This window comes from Zalophus californianus, chromosome 9 (assembly GCF_009762305.2).
Source record: "Zalophus californianus isolate mZalCal1 chromosome 9, mZalCal1.pri.v2, whole genome shotgun sequence".
Taxonomy (NCBI): Eukaryota; Metazoa; Chordata; class Mammalia; order Carnivora; family Otariidae; genus Zalophus; species Zalophus californianus.
Window position 1 is genome coordinate 122,248,371 of NC_045603.1, and position 21,054 is coordinate 122,269,424.

The window sequence follows — 21,054 nt, forward strand, 5'->3', positions numbered from 1 at the left end:
AATTCCCCTGAAAAAAAGCCCAGGATTGGACAGCTTCACAGATGGTTCTACCAAACATTTAAAGAAGAGTTGGTACCTATACTTCTCAAATTATTCCAAAAAACTGATGAGGAAGGAATGCTTCCAAATTCATTTTACAAGGCCAGTACTACCCTGATAGCTAATCCAAAGACACCACACAAAAAGAAAATAACATGCCAGTGTCTGATGAACACAGAAGCAAAACCCCTCAACAAAATATTAGCAAACCTAATTCAATACACATTAAAAGGAGAATACATTATGATAAAATGGGATTTATTTCAGGGATGGAAGAATGGTTCAACGCTCACAAATCAACATGATACACCACATCAACAAAATGAAGGATGAAAATCATATGATTTTCTCAACAGATGTACAAAAAGCATATCACAAAATTCAACTTCCATTTATGATAAAAACTCTCAACAAAGTGAGTATAGAAGGAACATATCTCAACATAAGAAAGGACATATATGTCAAACCCACAGCTAACATCTTACTCAATGGTGAAAAACAGAAAGCCTTTCCTCAAAGTTCAGAAACAAGACAAGGATGCCCATATTCAATATAGCGTTAGATGTCCTGGCCACAACAATCAGATAATTAAAAAAAAAAAAAAAAAAAAACAGCCAAATTGGAAAGGAAGAAGTAAAACTGTCACAATTTGCAGATGGTATTACACTATAGAAAACCCTAAAGACTCCAACAAAAATACTATTAAAACTAATAAATGAATTCAGTAAACTTGTGGGACACAAAATTAACTTAGAGAAATTCATTGTGTACACTAATAATTATGAGAAAAAGAAATTAATGAAGCAATCTCAGTTACAACTACATCAAAATAAATAAAAAGCCTAGGAATAAATTTAACCAAGGAGGTGAAAGACTTGAATTCTGAAAACTATAAAACACTGATGGAAAAAAAAAATACTGATGGAAGAAATCAAAGACAACACAAATAAATGGAAAGATATACTGCACTCATGGATTGGAAGAATTAATATTGTTAAAATGTCCATATTACTCAAAGCAACCCACAGAATCAATGCAATTCCCATCAATATACCAATGACATTCTTCACATAACTAGAACAAAGAATCCTTAAAATTTGTATGAAATGATGAAAGACTCAAAATAGCCAAAGTAATCTTAAGAAAGAAGAAAGCTGGAGGTATAATGGTCCTCAATTTCAAGCTATACTACAAAGCTGTAGTAATCAGAACAGTACGGTACTGGCACAAAAACAGACACATAGATCAATGAAATAGAGACCCCAGAAATTAATCCACACATATATGGTCAATTAATCTATGACAAAGGAGGCAAGAATACACAATGAAGAAAAGAAATTCTCTTCAATAAATGATTTTGGGAAAACTGGACAGCTACTTGTATAAGAATGAAATTTAACTGCTAACTTACACCATATACAAAAATAAATTCAAAATGGACTAAAGACTTGAATGTAAGACCTGAAACCATAAAACTCCTAGAAGAAAACACAGACAGTAAACGTTTGACATTGGTCTTAGCAACATTTTGGGGGGGCCAATCTCCTAAAACAAGGGCAACAAAAGATTAAGATAAACAAATGAAATTATATCAAAGTAAAAATCTTTTGCACAGTGAAAGAAACTGTCAACAAAACAAAAAGGCAACCTACTAAATGGGGGAAGCTATTTACAAATCATACATTCAGTATGTGGTTAACATCCAAAATACATAAAGAATTTATACAACTTAATACTAAAAAAAGCAATCTGATTAAAAAATGGGTAGAGAACTTCAATAAACATTTTTCCAAAGAAGACAAGAACAGGCATGTGAAAAGGTGCTCAATATCACTAAACATGAGGGAAATATGCAAATCACACGAGTCAGACTGGTGTTAATAAACAAAAAGACAAAAAAAATAACAAATACTGGGGAGTCTGTGGAGAAAAGGGAACTCCAAAGCACTGTTGGTGGGAATGTAAATCGTGCAGCCACTATAGAAATCATTATAGAGGTTCCTAAAAAAATTAAAAATAGACTACTTATGGTCCAGCAATTTCACTTCTGTTTATTTATCCAAAGAAAATGAACACACCAATTTGAAGAAAAAATGCACCCTATGGTTATTGCAGCATTTGCAACAGACAAGATCTGGAAGCAAGCTAAGTGTCCAGTGATAGAGAAATGCATCAAGAAGGTCGGGTAGGTATAGACAATGGAATACCACTCAACCACAAAAATGAATGACCTCTTGTCATTTGCAAAACATGGATGAACTTAAAGACTATTACATGAAGTGAAATAAGTCAGACAGAAAAAGAAAAAAAAACCTGTATGATTTCAATTACATGGGAAATCTAAAAAACAAAACAAAATAAAACAGAAGCAGACTCATAGGTAACAAGAAGCAAACTGTAGGTTACTAGAGGGGGTATGAGTTGGGAGCAACAGATAAATTTGGTAAAGTGGATTAACAGGTATAAACTTCCACTTATAAACGAAATAAGTCATGGGATATAATGTACTGCACAGGAAAAACAGTCAATAATATTGTAGTAACTTCGCATAGTGACAGTCGATAACCAGACTTATCACGGGGATCATTTTGTAACATGTAAAAATATCAAATCACTATGATATATACCTGAAACTAATATTATCTTGTGTATCAATTATACTTCAGTAAAAATTAAATACATTCATGGAATATAGTATTTCCTCCAAAAAAGACACAAGGTAAAAATAAGTTAATATAGCAGAAACAACTGAAAATTATAAAAATAAATGTAAGCAACACTGCATTAAATAATAGTAACTTCACAGTATCAGATATAAACTTGAGTTAAATTAATGCTTATTTTATTACTTTCATTAGTATTGTATCTTTAGTTACTGATAATTGGTAAACTCTGCTGAATACTTCTTATGCTTCCCTACATTCGCGTTCTCATTTGAAATGCCCTCCCTTCTTTCCTCTATTTACCTAAAGCCTTCTTAACTGTCAAAATCCAGTTCAATTTTTTTCTTAATTCCTCTAAAGACTTTCAGTTCATAAACATGTTAATAGCTTTTGAATTCCTAGAATATTAAATGTTTTTTTGTATGTAACTGCCATTTAATGATGCCTTTCTTGTACTTTCACTCATTCAATTAAAGTACCTACTATATGCTAGGCACTCTGCTACAGCTAGAAATAGGACAGTAAGTAAGGCAGATGCAGTCTGGGTGTCATTAAAGCTCCCCAGTCATTGGAAAATAGAACTTTGAACACAGAGTCATCCTGCAGTGTAATAGAGCCACGAAAGAAGACCCAGTGATGTTGGAATACGGTGCCATTCAATGAGGATGCAACCTTGGAGAGGTTCCGATTCCAAGAACACAGCACAGGAAGTCCCAACTCACCTTCTCTGAAAGAGGATGATTTCAGAAAGAGGACAATTAAATATTGAAGAACACCCAGGGACTAATGGGTGAGCTCTGGTTGTTTCTGATAGAAAGACTGAATGGCATGCTGCTGCTTTTTGCAAACAGTGAATTCCATTCTAAACTCAGAAGCTCCATGTCAGCTAGGCATGTATTTAATAGAAGCTCAGGAAAGATTTGTTTGAATGCACGAACTGGAAGCAAGGGGTGGACAGAGTGAGGACTGAGCCGGAACTCAATATTTGCAAAGGGAAGTTGTAGTCCTCAAATAAAGAGATTCTTAGCAATAGACTGTGTAAGTTAGTACATAGTATATCCCAAAGTGCCCAGATTTTCTTTATGTGTCACATAATGCTATCCATAGAAGTGGAATCACAGCAGAATTTGCAGAAGGTCTTCATTGAAACAATTCACATGTTAATAGAAAATATTTCTGACTTTTTTAGAAGATGTGAAGAGATGCGCTAATCTGGAAAATGTGAATTTAAGCCTACATATTTCTTCATTGTTGAAGAAATTTTAAAGATTTTGTTTTAACTGGAATTCACCAAAGACTGCAAATAAGAATATGTGATATATTCATCTCCTACAGAGCAAAGATTGCTAACATTATTAGAATTTTGTTTATTTTGATAATGCATATGAGGGTGAATCATGGGGGTTTTCTCTACTTGGACTCTGTGATCTATAATTAGTAAACACAGATTGCCAATCTTGTAGCAGCCTCTGAGTCAAAGATGTGATTTCAGTTAGAATAATCAGCCCACAGATAAGCAATTCTAACTTATTTTGGTAGAAGCCTGTGTCACAAACTGCATGGAAAATTAACAGAGCAGGCATTAAAAATTAACTGATGAGAACTTGATGAATTCAGATTTACTACCATGTGCTGAAGACTATTATGATTTTTCAGGCAATGTCCTTTAAAAAAGTGAAATGTAGTGAGAGAACAAAGGACTATTTTTCCCATAATAAATTTGTTTGGAACAGTGAAAATGCCAGCATCATCAGGAAATAAACAAGTGAAATTAACTGGTACATGGGATTCCTACAGAGACCAACTCTCTACACAATTGCACCTATGACTTTTCTGTGGACAAATGAGTGATATGTGAAAAAACACTCCATAATCTGGGTGACAAATCTCAATATATTCACCTACTAGCAGCCAATCTGTAAATAGCTGATGGTACCTGGCTGTAAGCCTGATATCTGGCCTGCTGAACCAGCTCTTTGCTGTGGCATCACCTACACCTACGTACAATTAGTCTGTTCTGAACTTGGTTCAGATAGAATGTTATCTTCAGTGTCTTTGTGCCTCAATTATTGGGAACTGAAGGTACACTGATGTTTCTTAATAAATAAATGTAAACGCTGAACACATAAGACAGATACCCTTATAAAATTTAAAAAAACTTCAAGGCTCCTTACACATAAAATATTGCTTTTCAAGAGACTGTAACACGGATGAGAGAAATACATCTTTATTTTCACTACCTTCAACTAAAATTTGCTGTTTTCTTTAACCACGAATGCAAGCAACAAATCATGGTATTAGTAGTACCTGTGACTCTCTCACCCATAATAATAATAATAAAAAATGTCTTACTATCACGTTACACTGCTGGGGATATCTCAAAAATATCATTTATGTTTATTAGTCCTTTAAAGTTATAATAGTTATCCCATCCTCCTTCAGATCTTATCATTTAACATACATTCATTAAGTCAAATTTTGGGATTTAAAAATATTTTAATAATTAGCAGTGTTTCCTTTGTAATTCTAGCATTTTGGTTCATACATTTAAAACAGTATTACGAGGGACGCCTGGGTGGCTCAGTCAGTTAAGCGTCTGCCTTCGGCTCAGGTCATGATCCCAGGGTCCTGGGATCGAGTCCCGCATCGGGCTCCCTGCTCAGCGGGGAGCCTGCTTCTCCCTCTGCCTCTGCCTCTCTCTCTCTCTGTCTCTCATGAATAAATAAATAAAATCTTTAAAAAAAAAAAAAACAGTATTACGAGAACTAAGACGTTCATCAGACTTCCAAAGAGATCTGTGACACACACAAACACATATACACACATGATAATTGAGAACCGCTGGGGGGCGCCTGGGTGGCTCAGTTGGTCAAGCGACTGCCTTCGGCTGGGGTCATGATCCTGGAGTCTCCGGATCGAGTCCCACATCGGGCTCCCTGCTCGGCGGGGAGTCTGCCTCTCCCTCTGACCCTCTTCCCTCTCGTGCTCTCTCTCATTCTCTCTCTCTCAAATAAATAAATAAAATCTTAAAAAAAAAAAAAAAGAACCGCTGGGGTGGGGGGCCTAGGTGACTCAGTGGTCTCTGTTTTCAGAGGGAAAAATTGTTATTGACCAAGTATGATCATACTACAAAGCAAAGAGAGAGGAAGATTCCCAAAGAATAGATGTTTGCAAAGGTTTTAAAGATTTCATGTTTGAACAAAAATTAATATAACTAAGAGGTTTTATCTAGTTAGCTTTGCTCTTAATAAAAATCAAATCGTTTCTAATTCATTCTTTCCTCACTGACATTAGAATGCAGCTATTAAATATGATTTTGAAATTTTTGAATTATGTTAGATATGAGGCAGAATGATTTAGATACATATATAATTACTGTTATAAGCTGTTGACGTGCTAAGTTAGAAAACAAATAAAACTGTAATAGTTGTTGAACACAAAGTAATCATTCCCCTCTCTAACATATGTGGATCAGAGCCACTGAAAAACACGGATAGTCAGTAATATCACTGCTTCCTGGATATGAGAATGTTTTAAATTCTAATAGCAGAAGTTGAATGCAGTGGCTTGGAGGACGGATTCTGGAGTTAGAATTGGCTTTTAATGCTGATTATACCATTTACCATTTATGTGACCTGGGTCTCAATTTTGTGGCCTGAAAAATTAGGACAAAATATCTACCTCGCAAATTTATTCTGAAGATAAGTGAGTTAACAAGCATAAAAGAATTAGTACATCATACGGAAAAAGGGAATCGGTTCACGACTTGGAACCGATCACAAAATTGGCAGCAGTAGTGGGAAGAGACGTGGAAGGGAAATAGCAGAAAGGGTATGAAAATACTATTTAGAATTGGCCATATGATTCTCTTGCAAGCAAAACTACTGGAATCAATTAAGCGAAACTGTCAGCATCTTAACAGAAACCCTCTCTTCAGGACACGAGAGACTCCAGGGACACTGACTGCTCAAGAGCTCTCGTGGGTAGCATGTGAGGCATCAGAAAAAGGTAAATGATGTGGGGGGCGGGGGGAAGCAAGAACTTCAGAAAAATCTCAGTCAGAAATAAGCCTGGAACAAATATTGCCACGTTCTCCAAGATGATAAAAAGGAACATTGATTTTACCTAAATCAGGGCACGGTGAGCTTGTGGCAACTGATTTAATAAAACTCCGGAGGTGCTGATATCTTGTGTGCTAGAGCTTAAAATGCAAAAATAAAACAGTTTTCTCTCTCAGTTTGGTCTGGGTCAATAATAGAATATAGCCAAAATTATGTAGATGGAATTGCTAACATGCTGAAACAATTCTGGAAAAGCAAGTGAAGTTTGGCACTAAAGACTTAGCTTAATGGATTTATAGTCTGAAATCTATAAGACAGTCTTTGAGAAATCAATTTTCTATAACCAGATTCTACATATCCTCTCCATCCATGTTCCCTACATTCTTTTCTCTGAAATAACAAATAAAATGCCAAGATGACTAAAATAATATCAGATGTTCAGTAGGCTGAAGAGATCAAAACACGCCGAAACCCGAAAATGTATCTTACACACTCCAACAGTTGGATACCCGTAGTGTTAGCAATTCATTGTAAATCTCCTCAGATGAAGACTGAGGATGTGTGAGCATGTGTGTCGGGGATGGCGTCCGTCTTGGTGACTTAGGAAGGATGGGAATGTTCACTCTTGTTGGTTAACCCTTACACACAACTGAGGTTCATTGTTCACTAGACTGAGGATAAAAGCAAAACCAGGACAACCACCATCTTCTAAATGGGCAAAGGAATCTGGCCTTTCATTTGTTGATTTGACATTTCTCGCTGCCTAGTGAACAAAATCTGTATTTCCATATTGAATAGGATCTTCAGATAGAATTTCCAGGTAGACAAATATCACAGCTCTAAATGAGAAATAGGAAAAAAAAAAACTGGATTCATATTCTTTTTCTTAAAATGCCATCTGAGCTGGGGCAAGAAATGTAACCTCCTAATCTTAGCCCCTTCATCTGTAAATGAATAGTTTAGATTAAACAAATTACGGGCGACCCCATCTGCTCTCAAATTCTCTGAACCACTAAGCAAGATAAAACAATGAACTAATTTAGTAATGGTCTTTCAGCATAACTAGGTTGCTATAATCAGGAGGACTCTCCTGAAATACATTATTTTTCTCCACTCCTGGCTTTTTTTCTATCGTAACAGTATAACAGCCCTGAATGCCTTCAGTCAAATATATTAAAATTCCCTACAGCACACAGTCATCTCGATTAAAATATCAACAGTTTATTACAGTTGGAGTAGTTCCAAAACATGATAATGCTCTTCAGGTAGCAGGTATTCCTGAATTTTATTCAAATGGCTAGCTGAAAAGATGTAAAAGTCTTTTGTTTCCAAGATGAGGCTAGACAGACTTTTACCCACAAAAACAAATTGTCAAGCACAAGTAAATTTAAAAACCCTTCTAAAATTCTTCTTCGTGTATTAAAGTCTACATATTACCCATCGTTAATTAACCCCATCACAAAACAAGTCACTAGAAAAATAGGTAGAATTAAACATAATTGTAAAACCAAGTTGACTTTTATGTAGTACAACTTTGTTCTACCACTGAGCACTTGTCTCCTTTTTTGTTTTAAATCTTAGATGGCCTGAAAAGAAATACATTTAAGTTTAATGAGAAATTTAATACTGAATGCAAATGATTAAAAGGTAAGTGAAAGGTAAGTAAAAATGATAGATGTTATCAAGAATGAATATACTATTAAAAAAAAAGGAATTACGGGCACCTGGGTGGCTCAGATGGTTAAGCGTCTGCCTTCGGCTCAGGTCATGATCCCAGGGTCCTGGGATCGAGTCCCGCATCGGGCTCCCTGCTCCTTGGGAGCCTGCTTCTCCCTCTGCCTCTCTCTCTCTCTCTCTCTCTCTGTGTCTCTCATGAATAAATAAATAAAATCTTTAAAAAAAAAAAAAAAAGCACTGATTTTAAAAAAAATAAAAAAAAAAATAAAAAAAAAGGAATTACTAAATTCAGGAAAAGACCCAACCAATGTATTTTAATTTATCAACATCCAATTTTCCTCCATAGAAAGACAGAAACAAAACTGATTATGTAACATTTTAATCTTAATTTTTTAATCACCTGAGTTCAAGTCCTAGATCATCCACTCACTTAAGCCTTGAACTTAAGTCCCTCTGAGTTTTGACTGACTCACCCTAAGTGAAGGCAATGAAATCACAGAGATCACAACCAGTTCCCATGGACTAAATCCTACTCACAAAGTGGTTTGGCCAAGAAATGACTGATAGCTATATCTTTCTATGTGGTAAACTATTTGATTTTATTTAAAAAATTAGTTATATTTTAAAAAGTTATTTCTCTTGAAAAATTCATTTATTGTATGTGTTTTTTATGCATATAACTAAAGCAAACTCAAAGGAAAGAAAAATAAGTGAATTTCTCAATAAAATACTTTTCCATCTTCTTGTAGTTTACCCATCACTTCAAGACACAAAGATTACATGTATTCCAGATACATCACTGTAGTGAAAATTACTTCTCATGTGACTATAAGAAATATAAAAGAAAAATATAATATATAGAATATGTAAAATTGTACTGTTCTTTACAAAATGTTTCCTAAACAAATAGTTTTGCTTTCCTGATATTTCCCTAAATCCTCTCCTTTATTACAGGAGTAATTTAAGAGTCATACATATCCATGCTAGGAACTATTACTGGTTTTGTTTTCCTAAAAAGGAAAATATTCCATGATTTTTACCCAGTGAAAATGGATGGCACTAAAATAGAATCTACATTTCATTAAAAAAGCAGAACTCATTAGTGTCAGTGAAAAACTCTTGGGAATAGGGGTGAGGATAAAAACATAAGTTTTGGATGTAAACATACCTGGATTCAAAGTCCCAGTCTGTCACTGACTGGTTATGTCGCATATAGGATGGTTAGGTTATTTCTGAGACCCCTTTACCCGCCCTTCAGTGAAATGGGGCTTGCATTCTTTAACACAGAGGGTTGTGCTAAGAATTACATGAAATAGTATTAAACGTTGATGTTCAATAAATGTTACATAGTTGGGGTTCAATGAATGTATCTACTATTGTGTTTGTGATGTGTAATCAACACTACCCTTTAAAACTACATTGTCATTAAATTACTGCTCAATGGTTACATGCCTTTTGCATGACTGCATGTATATATTTCAGAGTTAAGATTACAAATTTTCCAGATCAGACTTTTTATTGAATTATAATTGATACATATTAGTTTCAGGTGTATAGCATAGCAATTCAATATGTTTACATATTATGAAATGATCACCTGGAGAGGTCTAGTTACCATCTGTTAGTATACAAACTTACTACAATGTTATTGACTATATTCCCTATACTGTGCATTACATGCCCATATGAGTTATTTATTTTATAACTGGAAGTTTGTACATCTTAATCCCTTTTGCCTATTTCAACTGTCCCCTGACCCCCTCCCCTCTGGCAATCACTAGTTTGTTGTCTACATTCTATGAGTCTGTCTTTCTGTTTTGTTTTTTTCATTTGCTTTTTTAGATTCTACACATAAGTGAAATCATATGGTACTTGTCTTTCTCTGACTTATTCACTTAGCACAATGCCCTCAAGGAGCATCTGTGTTGTTGCAAATGGCAAGATTCCATTCATTTTTTATGGCTGAACAATATTCTGTTATATAAATATACGACATCTTCTTTAACATTTATCTATTGACGGACACTTAGGTTACTTCTGTATCTTTGCTGTTGTAAATAATGCTGCGATAAACGTGGGCATGCATATTTATTTTCCAATCAGTATTTTTGCTTTCTTTGTGTAAATACCCGTAAGTGGAATTGCTGCATCAGATGGTAGGTTCTATTTTTAATTCTTTGAGGAAAACTTTACTGTTTTCCACAGTGGCTGCACCAGTTTGCATTCCCACCAACCATGCAGGAGGCTTCCCACATCCTCACCAACACTTGTTATTTCTCGTGTTTTTGATAAAAGCCATTCTGACAGGTATGAGTTGATAGCTCACTGAGGTTTTGATAAGGCAGCATCTAGAGGAATCTTGTTTATCTTATCCATTTAGCTACCCCATATCTTTTGACTGAAGAATAGTTCATTTACACCTAAAGTAATTATTGATAAGTACTTACTTACTGTCATCTTGTTAATTGTTTTCTGGCTGTTTTTGTTGTTCATCTCTGTTCTTTTCTTGGTTTGTTCCTTTGTGTTTGTTTTCTTTATATTTAGAGTCCTTTGTCTTTTACCTTTGTGTTCTTAACTGTAAGTTTTTTCTTTGTGGTTACTGTGAGGTTCACCTATAACACGTATGTAACAGTCTCCTTCAAGTTGACAGTAAGTTAATTGTGAACATATTCTAAAGCTTTATATTTTTACTCCCCTGTGCATTTCATATTTTTGATAACACATTTTACATCTTTTTTATTTTATTTATCCCTTAACTAATTACTGTAGTTTTATTTAATTTTACGTCTTTTACCCTTCATACTCTCTTTGTAAGTTGTTGAACCACTACCTTGATTACTTATCTTTTCCAGTTCCATTTTTAACTTTCATATGTTTTCCTACTAGTATTTGCGTCTTTTTCTTTTGAGCTCAGAAAACCCCCTTTAACATTCCTTTTTTTTTTTTTTTGATGTAGTGTTCCATGATTTATTGTTTGCATATAACACCCAGTGCTCCATTCAGTACTTGCCCTCTTTAATACCCATCACCAGGCTAACCCATCCTCCCCTCCCCCTCCTCTCTAGAACCCTCAGTTTGTTTCTCAGAGTCCATAGTCTCTCATGGTTCGTCTCCCGCTCTGATTTCCCCCCCTTCATTTTTCCCTTCCTGCTATCTTCTTTAAAAAAAAAAAAAAAAAACATATAATGTCTTATTTGTTTCAGAGGTACAGTGTAAGACTTTTGAATCACAGACCTGTACCTCTGTTAACATTCCTTTTGTGGTCAGGTTCAGTGGTGATGAACTACTTTAGCTTCTGCTTCCTGGAAAACTCTTAATCTCTTCTTCAGTTCTGAATGATAAGCTTGCCAGGTAGAGAATTCTTGGTTGGGATTTTTTCCCCTTCAGCGCTTCAAATATATCATGCCATGCATGCCCTTCTGACCTGTAAAGTTCCTGCTGAGAAACCTGCTGATAGCCTTGTAATGGTTCCCTTTTATACAGTGGGTTGCTTTTCTCTAGCTTTTAATTTCTTCTCTTTATTATTAATTTTTACCATTTTAATTATAATGTGTCTCGGTGTATTTCTCTTTAGGTTCATCTTTTCTCTTTTTCAAAAAGATTTATTTATTTATTTATTTATTTGAGAGATTGAGAGAGAGAGAGAGCAGAGGGAGGGGCAGAAGGAGAGAATCTTGAGTAGTCTTTCCGCTGAGCATGGAGCCCGATGTGGGGCTCGATCCAACAACCCATGAGATCACGACCTGAGCCAAAACCAACAGCTGGCCACTCAACTGGCTGAGCCACCCAGACACCACTGGGTTCACCTTATTTGGAACTTTCTGGGTTTTCTGGACTTGGATATTTGTTTCCTTCCCGGAATTAGGAAAAGTTTTCTGCCATTATTTCTCTGAGAATTTTTCTAGCCCTTTCTCTTTCTCCTCCTTCTGGGACTCCAATAATGAAAATGTTATTCTGCCTGATACTGTCCTGGAGGTCCCTTAAGGCATCCTATCTTTTTAAAATTCTTTTTTGCTCTAATTTTCAGCTGTGATTGGGTGTTTTCCTTTGCTGTGTTTCTGGTTCACTGATTCATGCTTCTGTTCCATCCGTTCCGTTGTTGAAACCCTATAATGTATTTCTCCGTGTAATTTTAACCTCTGCTTGGTATTTTCTATTTTCTGTCACTTTGGGGTTTTTTTGTTTTGTTTTATTTTTTTCTTTTTCTTTTTTCTGTCACTTTGTTGAAGTTCTTGCTGTGTTCATCCGTTCTTCTCCCAAGATCAGTGAGCATCTCTATGGCCATTACTATGAATTCTTTATTAAGTTTGTTGCTTATCTCAGTTTCATTAAAGTCTTTCTCTGAGCATTTTCCCTATTGCTTGGTTTTGAAATACATTCCTCTCTCTCCTCATTTTGCCTCTGTTTCTCTCTCTATATTAGGTGGAATGGCTACCCGCTCAGTCTTGAAAGGGTGGTCTTGTGTAGGAGTTTTCCATGTGATGCAGAAGCACCATCTTCCCTGGCCACTAGAACCAGGCACTCTATGGCTGCGTGAGTATGCCGACTCTGATAGGGCCACAGTTGCTGTGCAGGGAGATGGGGGCTCACATCACTTAACCATCCCAGTTGTGCACAGGGTGGGTGGGGTTCAGGGCATTCATCTGCCTTGTTGTAGCTCCAATAATGCACAGGGTGAGTGGAACGAGGGGTGTGTCCCCCAGCCTGCTTATGTGTGGGGAGTGCAGACCATGCCCCACACGTGTTAGCTAGAGGGAGGGCACCAAAAATGACACCCATTTGTTGCATCACCAGGAAGTCAGGAGGAATGGCAAGAATGGCATGCACCAGCACTTCCATCCCTGGATAAAGTCCTCACGGGGTCCTGCCTCCCTGGCAGTCATTTTAAAATTAGTAAGTGGATCTCCCTTGCTGGTCTAGGTACTTTTCAGTCTGTTCCTCTTGTGCTAGATCTCAGTGTGAGTGGGTGTGCTTATGAGCCCTTTTAGAGTGGGGTATATGTTCCTTATAGTTCAATGATTCTCCTGGTCTTCATCCCCATTTATTTTTAAAATCAGGCATTTGGCAGGCTCATCTTTCTGGTGCTAGCCCTCAATGTCAGGGTGCCTGATGTAGGGAACAAGCCCTTCACTCCTTGAGGGAGAATTCTAAATTTTGGTGATCCTTCCCAATTGTAGGGTCACTGCATCTGGGATAGGGTCCCAGGGAGGACATGTCTCTACCTCTCCTGTCCTTCTCAAAGTGTCTCTTTTGTCTTTTGTTGTGGAAATGCTAGCCATCTAGTTCTCAGGGATTTTTGTTTGTTTGTTTGTTTATGGAGGAAAACTATTACATACAGAGCTATAAATTTGTTGTGTCCAAGGAAGGAGTTGTGTTTAGGGTCTTCCTACACTGCCATCTTGAACGACACCCTCTTTCCCAGACTAGAATTTATTGCCATGCATGTAACCCATAACAGCCATTCCTTCATAAGGACTGTCCCAAAAAGGGGTGCCTTGAGCCTGGCAGTGGGCTCTAGGAGGATACCTCTCCTTTTCTGCAATCCCTTCTCTGAGGAACTCAGAGGGACATTAAGATTAAAACTTCAAGATCTTGCTCTCAAGATTTTATGACCTACCTGTTGAAATAGGATAAATATAATTGAACCTTTAGTGAGAAAGAATTTCTGGAGCTGTGAGGGATACTCTGAGAAGGAGAAATCATGGTGGGCAAAAGTGGTCAAGGAAAGTTTTGTGAAAAGCTGAATCTGCCACATTGTGTTAGGTTTGGTATGGAGGCAAAAGAGGGAAACACAGAAGGAGACATTCCTGAGAATAGACAGGGGAGACTGAGCCGGAGGCAACACATGCATAAATTGAGACCATTTCAAAAGAGATAAGTAAAGAAAGAAAGAAAAGACAGAATCCCTGCCCCTATTGTGTTTGCCATCTGGCTAGGATGCTTTCAACCTAATGAGCAGGTTAAAATCCAGCATGGTTCCACAGAGAGAGCAGCCTAAGAAGGACTTTGTAATGATGATCAAAAATACGTATCATATTAATTACCAAAATAAAATGATTGCCCTAAAATTCCTGAATGTAAATCAATATATGCGATGAAAGATTTCTCTTTGCAAAAAATGTCACTAAAGGAGAATAAGCATACTTTTTTTTTGTAACAAGTGTTACTGTGTTTTAAAAAATATGGTAGGAAGATAGTTCTTTAAAAATGCTGTTAAATGCACATAGGAATCAGTTGGAGGAACCACAGGAGTTCAACCTGACTTCACAGGAAGACTTAGAGAGCAAAATAGCTTAACTTCACATTTCATGGTAAACGTTTGTTCCTCTGATGTAAGAGAGATTAAAGGTGAACATGAGAGAAGCAAATACTAACAGCAAAACCCACAAAGTGGTGCAAAATCCTTCAGGTGCGAACTCCTTCACTGTGTAACCAAGCATCCCGTTCAGTAGTGTGCGAGCAAAAGACTCTTGTGAGAACTTTCAGCATTACATTTAAGCTTCTCTATTTAAATATAAGCATAACTCACTGCAGTATTTGCTGCATGTATTTTATCAGGCAGGCATTTCTGATTATAGAAGAACACGAACTTATAAAGTTACCTCAGGTTTCGGATAAAACACAGACTATGTAGCCATGAGCTCTTCACACACTGGAGCCCTTTGGTATTCTAGTCAGATGTTCTCCAACGGCACCAGGGCACTCCAGCAAAGCTCATGTGTGATAAAACAGCAGTGGCCTCTAGAGTATGTTTTTAAAGTCAGCTTTCTCAGATTTCTCACTAGATTCTCGAAATGAACACACACACACACAACACACACTCATCTCCTTTTTGCTGCCGCTTTAACTTGCCAAAGAGCAGAGGTGTATGAACCAAATCTTATTAATATTAACATATACTTTGTTATTTTGTTCCCTGAACACTGTCACTTTGTTATACTCAAGTAAAGCCCTGACAGAAACATCCAATTAATCCTCACTAAGAAAATGCATTATGGTGTCATAGTTAATAAGTAGTTCAATGTAATCACACCTTGATCATTCTTCTGAGTGGTTCAGTCCTTGGCACGGTGTCTAATATTAGCTCCCTTTGTGACTGCTCACACAGGAGTTAAAATGGATAGTTTCTCTCCCTTCAGATGTACAAACAATCTATTTTCTTTTACTGAAAAGGACAGGCAAGGAAATGCCGAGACAGCAAGAAGAAATTTGAGTCTTCAACTGAATGTTATCATAAAAAGAATCTCTGGGATTCAGTCATAACCACAGGGTATGATGTGGAGCTCAAAGCTCACTCCCATGCCCCACTTATCAAACCCCACAGAGCATTTGAACCCCAAGTAGAAGCTCCCCACGATAAAAGGAAGCTTTCTCTGGCCAAGTTAGACTAATTGTGAAAACTCTCTTTGGCCGTGGGCTGCCCGTAGGAATCTTTGCTAAGTTTAGAGGGATCACAGACAAAGATCCTACCTTAATGAGGATCTGAATGGACCCCGGGGCTTTTGCAGATATGAAATACCAGAAGCTTAGGGTGCAGGCAGCGCTGGATTCCTGCCACACGGCACTCCTGAGGTGTGCTTCTTCGCCCTGAAGGCCCACTGGAGTAGCCTCCAGATACAAGAAGTGCCCTAGGAAGAAGGACAGCGTTCAGAAAGAACAGAAACAACAATGAGGGAATCATTTTAGCTTTTCCATCTTAGTTAGGGTTTTTAATTATATTTCATAGGATATGAGCTGTCAATGGCATTTCCATCTGAAACAGAAAGAAAATCAAATAGCCTTGCTTCTAGCTCACAGACAGAACAATTTCCAACTGTCTGTGCTTTGAGCAAAGTACTTCACAGTATGCAGATCAACTGATGTGACAGGATATTTATGGTGCTGAATCAACAAGATGGTTATAGAAATCATTTAATGGACTCCCTATACTTTCCAGTTCCTGTAAAACAATGCAAAGGTATTACCCATGAAAAATAAAGGAATTACAACGTACTTCCAAAAATGCAGTCATCTACTGAGTGTACAAATAAAATGCTGAGAATCTTAGTATGTAACATGGAAGATAATGAGTTTTATATTTATGTATCCAAATACTCAACACATTTTATCAATGCACAGCTGAGTGTTTGCATGGAGCTCAGACCTTCATTTCTCTGGTGTGGTCAGTTTGGCTTGGAGGGTTTTGTTGCATCATAGGCCTGAGGAGTTGCTACTCTTAGACACCTTCTTTCTATTCTGTGGCTTCCAGGAATTCAGGGTCCTTTCTTTATTCTGCTAACATCCTTTGTCCTTTGACCAATGAGTCTGAGATCAGACCTCATCTACTCACTGCAAAAACGAGGCATTCCCAACACGTCTGACATGTGTGACTTTACAGTTATCTGCACGTTATCCCCTTTAGCTTTCAAACCTGCTTTCCCTTCATACGTATCATCTCATTTCTCTAATCCCTGCTTGGTACACAGGGAAAACAGGGTTCTCTCCACGTGCAGATGAGAAATTTGAGAATCTGAAAAGCTATATGACATGCTAACGATCCAATGAGTGGCAGAATTCAGGGTTATTAATTATAAACATGGGTCATTTAGGAAAGGTGCCCAAAGGCAATATACATTATCATCCATCTACAACTATCAGAACAATATTAAAATTTGGTTACTCCCTGTTATGTGTTGAATTATGCCCCTCCCCAAAGATGGTGAAGTCCTATTTCCAGTCCCTGTGGAAGTGACTTTATTTGGAAATAGGGCCTTTGTGGATGACCAAATTAAAATGAAATCATCAGAGTGGGCCCTCATCCACATGAAGACTGTGTGGTAATGAAAAGGGTAAATTTGGACACAGAGACAGATGTGCATAGAGGGAAGACAATGTAAAGACACAGGAGAACGCCATCTATAAGCCAAGTAATGTGTGAGACTACCAGAAGCTCGGAGAGAGGCACAGAATAGGTGATTCTCCCTCACAGCACTGAAAAGGAACCAGTTCAGCTGACACCTTGATTTCTCCCATCTACCTTCTAGAACTGTGAGATAATGTCTATAGTTTTACATTTCCAGTACTTTGTGATGGCAGCCCCAGGAGACAAATATACTCATCAGATATATTTGACTCGCTTGCCATGGCCCCATGGTAGTCTCAACAGAGCTCTCCAGTTGCTGTCAAGGAAGACAATGAGATGCTCACTGTAAATATGAGGAAAGCCTCATAACCTACCATTTTTGTTTCCAACTGTGTGGTCTTCGGGAGGTCTTAGGCCCTGATGAGAGCCAACTCCCAAAGCCCAATCAAAGTTTTCAGCCAGGGAGTTTTGCCAGCCACACCAGCCTTTCTCAAAAGTACAGGAGGTACCACATTCATTTTCATCCGTATCATCTCCACAGTCATCTACAAAATTACAGCTTTGCTCTGGTTTATAACATTTGCCATTCTGACATTCCCGATAGCCAGGAGGGCAGCCTAGAAAACAGAAAATAAATGAAGATGAGGAAACACTACTAACACATCACTAAGCTTAAAAGCTAGTAAGAGTAGATTCACTTTAACATATAAAGAAACATGGTGTTCTCAGGAGTATGAGTTATCTGATCCCCATCCCTCCAGGGTTCTGGCCAATAGATCACTCACAAGGAATATTCAAAATGAAAAAAAAATCAAGTATCATTTTATTGATCTAGGAAAGTACCCCAAGACTCTTAAAATACAGCATTTCCCATAAGCTAAGTTCAAGAATATAAATTAAATCTGAAAGCCAGTGAGGCTTTCCATTTTTTATCCTGAAACAAAATCTTTAGGGTACTAAGGGCTTATGTACTATGGTGTATTTGGAAGTACATTCCACTACCACCCATGAATTTTAATATTTATCAGAAACCAAATATATATATATATATATATATATATATATATAATTTCCACAGAAGCAGGGGTATGAACATATAAGTAATATTCAACTTTCTAAGAGATTTTTCTCCAAAATGCATTTATATCTGTCAATTGTTTAGAATTTTAGAAACAATTTCCCTACAAAGAAATGTAAACAATAAAGTTTTATTTTCCGCTGATTCCCACCCCCCAACCCCCAGAAAGCTTAAAATAAAGAGCAATGTTTTTGAAGACCTAAGTTTGAACTCTGGTATTGATCCTTCTCAGGTATGAGATTTGGATCATCCTACCGTTGATGAGTTTAGTTTATCTAAAAAGAGAGAAAAAAAAAATAGTACAACCTACAGAAGTTAAGCTAATTAAAGAGACTATTGTTGATATCCCCAGGGCCTAGAACAGAGCCTGGCCATTCGTAAATGATCAGAAAATATTACTCAAATACATGAATGAGTAAAATACAGTGCCCTGGAAATGACAAAGCAGTTCAATATGCATATTTAAGGTATTATTATTATCCTGCTCCAATATTATAATAGGGTGTAACACCAGGGTAACAATATTTTAGTAGAAAAATTCATTCAAAGATCCACCTTAGGATATCCACTACCCAGTTGCTCTGTGACACTACAGTACCAGAAATATTCTCTTCCTTCCTGTCTTCCCCATCTGGTACATACAGAAACTGATAATGCCTCCCTATTTTATGTCTATGTGGTAGCTTCCATGGCCTGGGGTTGTCTGGCAGCTGAGGACTAGTGTGGATTAGAGCTGGCGGTGATTCAGGGATTCACTAGAAGGTGTTCTGAGAGCTGAAAACTGCTGATAAAATCTCATAAAGAAGCTTTCATGTCCTAGATCAGTCCTACATTTTAGAAAATAGATGGCTAGGAGGGAGGAAGTGGGAGGAAATGGATGGGTTGCCCTGTAGAAACGACTGGGGAGAGGACTAGTGTTCTGAAAGCTTCTAGCCATTTTGCGTGCTAAGCTGTTTCTGGACTGTTTGTTCAAAATTGCCTAATTAAACGCCCTTTACACTTGCAAAGCCTTTGAAAATAAGTTTCAACCATGCATTCTGCCTCTAACAAAACTTTCTTGTCTGGGTTAATTGCTAACATTTTCCTTTCTCGCAGCATGGGATTAAACTATTTTTATTTAGCTGCCCAGTTCAGTTTTAGCAGATTCGGGGTACCACAAAAGGCCTTTAATGTTTCAATCACAGAGCTTGACTCAGAATCATAACATTAAAGCATTTCTGAGCTACACAGAAATGAAGAGCACATACATTAACCTTCATTTAGAGATGAAAAATAAATGAGGATTATAGATGTTAAATGACTTGGTGATTTTTCAAGAGCAGAGATACAATTTGGACCTAGGTCTATTGTCTTCTGAACTATATATTTTTTTAAAGATTTTATTTATTTATTTATTTGAGAGAGAGAATGAGAGAGAGAGAGAGAGAGAGAGCACGAGAGGGAAGAGGGTCAGAGGGAGAAGCAGACTCCCCGCCGAGCAGGGAGCCCGTGTGGGACTCGATCCCGGGACTCCAGGATCATGACCTGAGCCGAAGGCAGTCACTCAACCAACTGAGCCACCCAGGCGCCCTGTCTTCTGAACTATTTTTTAAATCTATTGACTTGAAAAGAAGAGCAGTGATCCAGGTCAACTACCACAAGACCAGACCACCAATGAACTAAAATGGTAGTGTTGACTACCAGATGCATCATTTCTCATGGGGCTGTTGAGAACCTGCGAAATTACTAGATCATTTAATTTTACACAAGTTGGCACTTGTATTGATTCTGTCAATTCCAATTTGTTTGGGGAGTAAAAACAAAACTGGTTCTTAAGATGCTTTTCTCCAAAGAGCCTGAATCAAGCTAAAATTTAATTCTTTTAAAACAAACAAGAAAGTAATTTGAACATGTTTCTAAGTGGAAACACATCACAGATAATATACTGGCATATATTATACAAATGACATAGCCAATATTTTAGAATAATCATAATTTTTAAATTTCTAAAACATAAATAGCTACATAATTTTAAAAACACAATTTAAATATTACATAGGATTATTTTGAACAGAAAGCCCTTCACACTAATAAAGACAATTTCACCGCTATCATGTGTCCCACCCATAAAACACTTTTTTTTGGTAAATATCAAAGAAAATCATCAACTGATGTTATTTACCTATTTCCCAATTATTTTCCATGTCTGTTGTTTTGTCCAAAGAAATCAGCTACTAAGAGAGAGGGTGTATATCTTTAAGTGATTCTGATATTAAAGCTTTTATGGAATTATGTAACTTTGATTTTCAGTAAAAATATATTATTCAAATTAGGCAGAGACCTTCTTAGTGGGCAATTTATTTTTACAAAAAAGAACAAATTATGAAAGTAAAAAAACCTCCAATGTAAATAAATCTTAGAGACATCTGAAGCTTAACTTGCTGAAATGCAAACTCTTATTCTTTGCCTCCAAACTTTTCCAGTGAACAGCCTTCCTCAACTGTGTTTATGGCAATTCTATAACTCCAGTTACTCGGAGGAAAAACAAATCTTGTCTATGTAGTAGGGTCTGACTCCACTTTTTGGTGTTTGAGTTGATTGCTGACAGTGCTTCCTTTGTGTCCCACATCTGGAAACCTAGTAAGCTAGCCCAGGTGCTCCCCTTAGTGGCAGGAGTTTCGAACCAAGCATGCCCTTAGCTGTGCACAGATATTC

The 21,054-nt window shown here is 37.1% G+C and overlaps 1 protein-coding gene across 1 annotated transcript in view; it reads right to left on the reverse strand.

The window, feature by feature from the left end:
• Positions 1–21,054, reverse strand: part of MALRD1 (MAM and LDL receptor class A domain containing 1) — a gene marked incomplete at its 5' end in the record, with an annotated part of 847,841 nt that overhangs the window by 314,864 nt on the left and 511,923 nt on the right. The window contains 2 exons of the mRNA XM_035729081.1: positions 15,911–16,068; positions 17,657–17,899. Of these exons, the coding sequence (XP_035584974.1) occupies positions 15,911–16,068; positions 17,657–17,899 (401 nt within the window). The remainder of the gene's footprint in view (positions 1–15,910; positions 16,069–17,656; positions 17,900–21,054) is intronic.